Genomic DNA, 2,906 nt, shown 5'->3' on the forward strand with positions numbered 1-2,906 from the left:
GGCTATTCAACTGGTATACAACCACGAGCTGGTCCCTCATGAGGAAAGCCCTCTCAATCTCAGAATTCATCCCCCCGGTCGGTCCTCGTGTGTCGCTGGGTCGGTCCCAGCGGCGGTCGCTGTGTGTGCCAAGGGCCGCTGCCTGCGCTTTGGCTTGCGTTGCCCTGTCCCGAGTCCTCGGCACCGGTACGCGGAAGGGAGGCCGTTTCCAGGGACCCTCTCACAAACTGGGTCAAACCCCCGGCCCCTAGACTGGTCTGACCTCCCGCAGGGATGGGGCACCGGCTGGGATCGGAGGGATCCTTGGCCTCCGTGGTGCCTGCCTGTTCCCTCCTGCCTTCAGCCCTGCCTGTGCCTGGGGGGCAGGAACCCAGAGCAGACATTCCCCCTTGCAGAGTTTGTCTTTTCCCTGGCAGTGTTTTGTGTCCATGTGTCCGTCTGTTATGGGTTGTCCTTGCGTCTCTGGCTGAATCTCTGGGATGGGGAGTTGGAGACCATGGATGTGGGTTCCAAGGAAACCTGCCCCTGGCCCTGCCTGCCCAGTTGGGGCAATGGGAGGCCAGGGGCAAAGAGCAGCTCCCAGCAGTGTTCCCTGGGGACATCCCAGCCTGTCCCGGGCGGGTCAGAGGTGCTATCTCTTCCCATCCAAACAGGATCTGAGAAAATGCCTGCTGCTCTTTCGTGGGGGAGCACCATGGCTGGGCTCCTCCTTTCCCTAGGAGCTGTGCTGGGCAGTGTCCCATCCTGGCTGGGGACATATTTGGGTCCCGAGGAGGCCTTGGCAGGGCTGTGTGCCCTGGGTCAGGGTCCTGATCCTCCTTCCCTGCCTCCAACCTCAGCTCCCAGTGCCTAAGGGGCCTTGTCACCACCAGTGGGTGACCCAGGGCAGTACAGCCATGGCCTGCCTGGGGCAGATCATGCTGTGGGAGGGGTTGGCCCTCCTTATCTCGATGCCTTCCGAGCTAATTGTGTTAGTGCCTGCCTGGGCTCCCGCAGGCCCCAGATAAGGGCAGGATTTGCTGCAAGGAAATAAATCACGTTCCTTCCCGGCCTCAACTGTGCTGGCTGGGTGGGGGTGGGAAGGGCAGTGGCTCCAGAGCTGCTCCTGCTTCACTTGCCTTGTTTTCCCCTCACAGAGCTTCCTGCCTCTCCTGGCTCTCCTCTCCAAGTCTCCTTCCACAATTTCCTTCTTCCCTGCTGCCCTGGGGAGGAGGAGACCACAGCCCTGGAGGCTCTGCACCTTCTTTCTCAGCAAGGTGCCAACTGAGGGGATGGCAGTGGGGGGCAGCTCTGCCCCCCTGGGCTGTCTCTGCTCTCCCCTGTTGCATGTGGCTGGTTTAGGGGCTGGGCAGGGGTTGGCTCCGACACTTGTCTCAGGTCATGGAGTAATTCTTGGCCCTCGTCGCCGTTTGCCGGTGCCAGCTCGGTTTGAGCAGAGCCAGGCTTGGCCTCGTGCTCCTTCCCTGGTGCATCCCAGCTCCGTCCTCCCCTGGGTGGGAAGCAGGAGTCTTCCCTGCCTCTATCCCTGTGTGTCCTATCTGCCTGCTGTCAGCAACGAGGAGCAGGGTCTGCCTCTTGGTGCCAGGGCCACCGCCTGGGTGGGCTGGGCCAGGACTGGCTAACTGCTGTTTGTCCCCGCAGCGCAGGTGGCAGTGCCAGACGAGAGGGGCTGTGCGCTTCTGTTCCCTGCCCGGGGCCTGCCCTGCCCTCCGCCGCCGATGGAGTACGTGGTAAGGACTTCGGTGGAGGGCTGGTGGCTTCGGTGGTAGATCCTGCCTCCCCTCTCTCCCTGCTGGCAGGGCCCCAGCCCCCTCCCCAGGTCTTCACTGCCGTCTCCTGGCCCCTTTTCTGAGCAGCGCAGGCACACGTGTAGATCCCCTGCAATGTTGTCATGATGTTTGGGTGGAAAAAACAGCTGTTGGCTGGATTTGAGTGGTTTTCCTTTGCGTCCTTCCTACCCTGGAGGCTCGGGGGTGGCTCCACTGTTGGACCAAGGGGGTCTCCAGGCACATACGTACAGTGGCCGGCGCGTGGCTGCCTGCTCCTGCCTGCCGGTCCTTGCCAAACCACCGGCGTGTTCTGTGTCTCTGACTCAGCTCCCAGTTTATGTTTCCTGGGAGGATGTTGGGTGCTGGCCCAGGAGCAGGGCCCCAGGCGTCCCCTCTCCTCTCCTCTTCCTCGCCCTAGGCTGTGTGTGAAGTCCTAGCCCCAGGCACTCAAAAGTAGCCCATGTCCCTCTGTGGAGGAGCTGGTGCCTCTTCTTGCTTCCAGGGCACGAGGATGTGTCCAGGGAGCTCCTCAGGGATGGTTGTTTTGGTTGCAGGAGCAGGAGCTCATCCCCAGCCTGTCCTGCAAGTGGACGGGATGCAGGATGGACTCTGGTGCTGCCTGTCTAGACTGGGCTGTTGTTCTGTTCTCCAGTTCCCTCTCGTGTTCTGAGCCCACTGGGTCAGGCTCTGCAGCTGTGATGGTGGCACTTCTGGTCTCAGACGGCTGGGAGCAGCGATTGGTCTTGTCATCAGGCTGGCGGGGTGATGTGGGCTGGCTGGCTATGGGAGGACTGATAAAATCTGGAATTACTTGGTGTTCCAGCAGCAGAGGCCTGGCTGAGCAGGGGCTGCAGGCCCGCGGGCACAACAGCCCCTTGGATCATGTTGGGGACAACTGCTTCTGACCCTGTCACTCACATGGGCAACAGCCAGGCCCTGGGGTAGTAGGAAGGGGATGAAAGACCCCTGGGCAACGCCTTCCGGCAGGGTCTTGGGGAATCTCCTCATGGATCTTATGTCAGGGCACTGGCACATTGGCCAGTGGCGGGCCCTCATGGGCAAATGCCCAGTGCCTGCCAGCCACCGCCCAGCTGGGCTCCCCCAGGCCCCCGGGGGCTGTGGCTGGCCCCTGAGCCG

General features: G+C 62.1%; 2 protein-coding genes across 2 annotated transcripts in view; one reads left to right on the forward strand and one right to left on the reverse strand.

Annotated features, from left to right (window-relative positions):
* FLAD1 (flavin adenine dinucleotide synthetase 1) overlaps positions 1–70 on the reverse strand; it is a 5,516-nt gene extending 5,446 nt beyond the window's left edge. Inside the window, exon 1 of the mRNA XM_009996282.1 lies at positions 20–70. Coding sequence (XP_009994584.1) covers positions 20–70 — 51 coding nt within the window. The remainder of the gene's footprint in view (positions 1–19) is intronic.
* A 1,648-nt stretch (positions 71–1,718) lies between these two features.
* SHC1 (SHC (Src homology 2 domain containing) transforming protein 1) overlaps positions 1,719–2,906 on the forward strand; it is a gene marked incomplete at its 3' end in the record, with an annotated part of 12,710 nt that continues 11,522 nt past the window's right edge. Inside the window, exon 1 of the mRNA XM_009996293.1 lies at positions 1,719–1,730. Within this exon, the coding sequence (XP_009994595.1) occupies positions 1,719–1,730 (12 nt within the window). The remainder of the gene's footprint in view (positions 1,731–2,906) is intronic.

Source organism: Chaetura pelagica, unplaced genomic scaffold (genome assembly GCF_000747805.2).
Source record: "Chaetura pelagica isolate M959 unplaced genomic scaffold, ChaPel_1.0 scaffold270, whole genome shotgun sequence".
NCBI classification, from domain to species: domain Eukaryota; kingdom Metazoa; phylum Chordata; class Aves; order Apodiformes; family Apodidae; genus Chaetura; species Chaetura pelagica.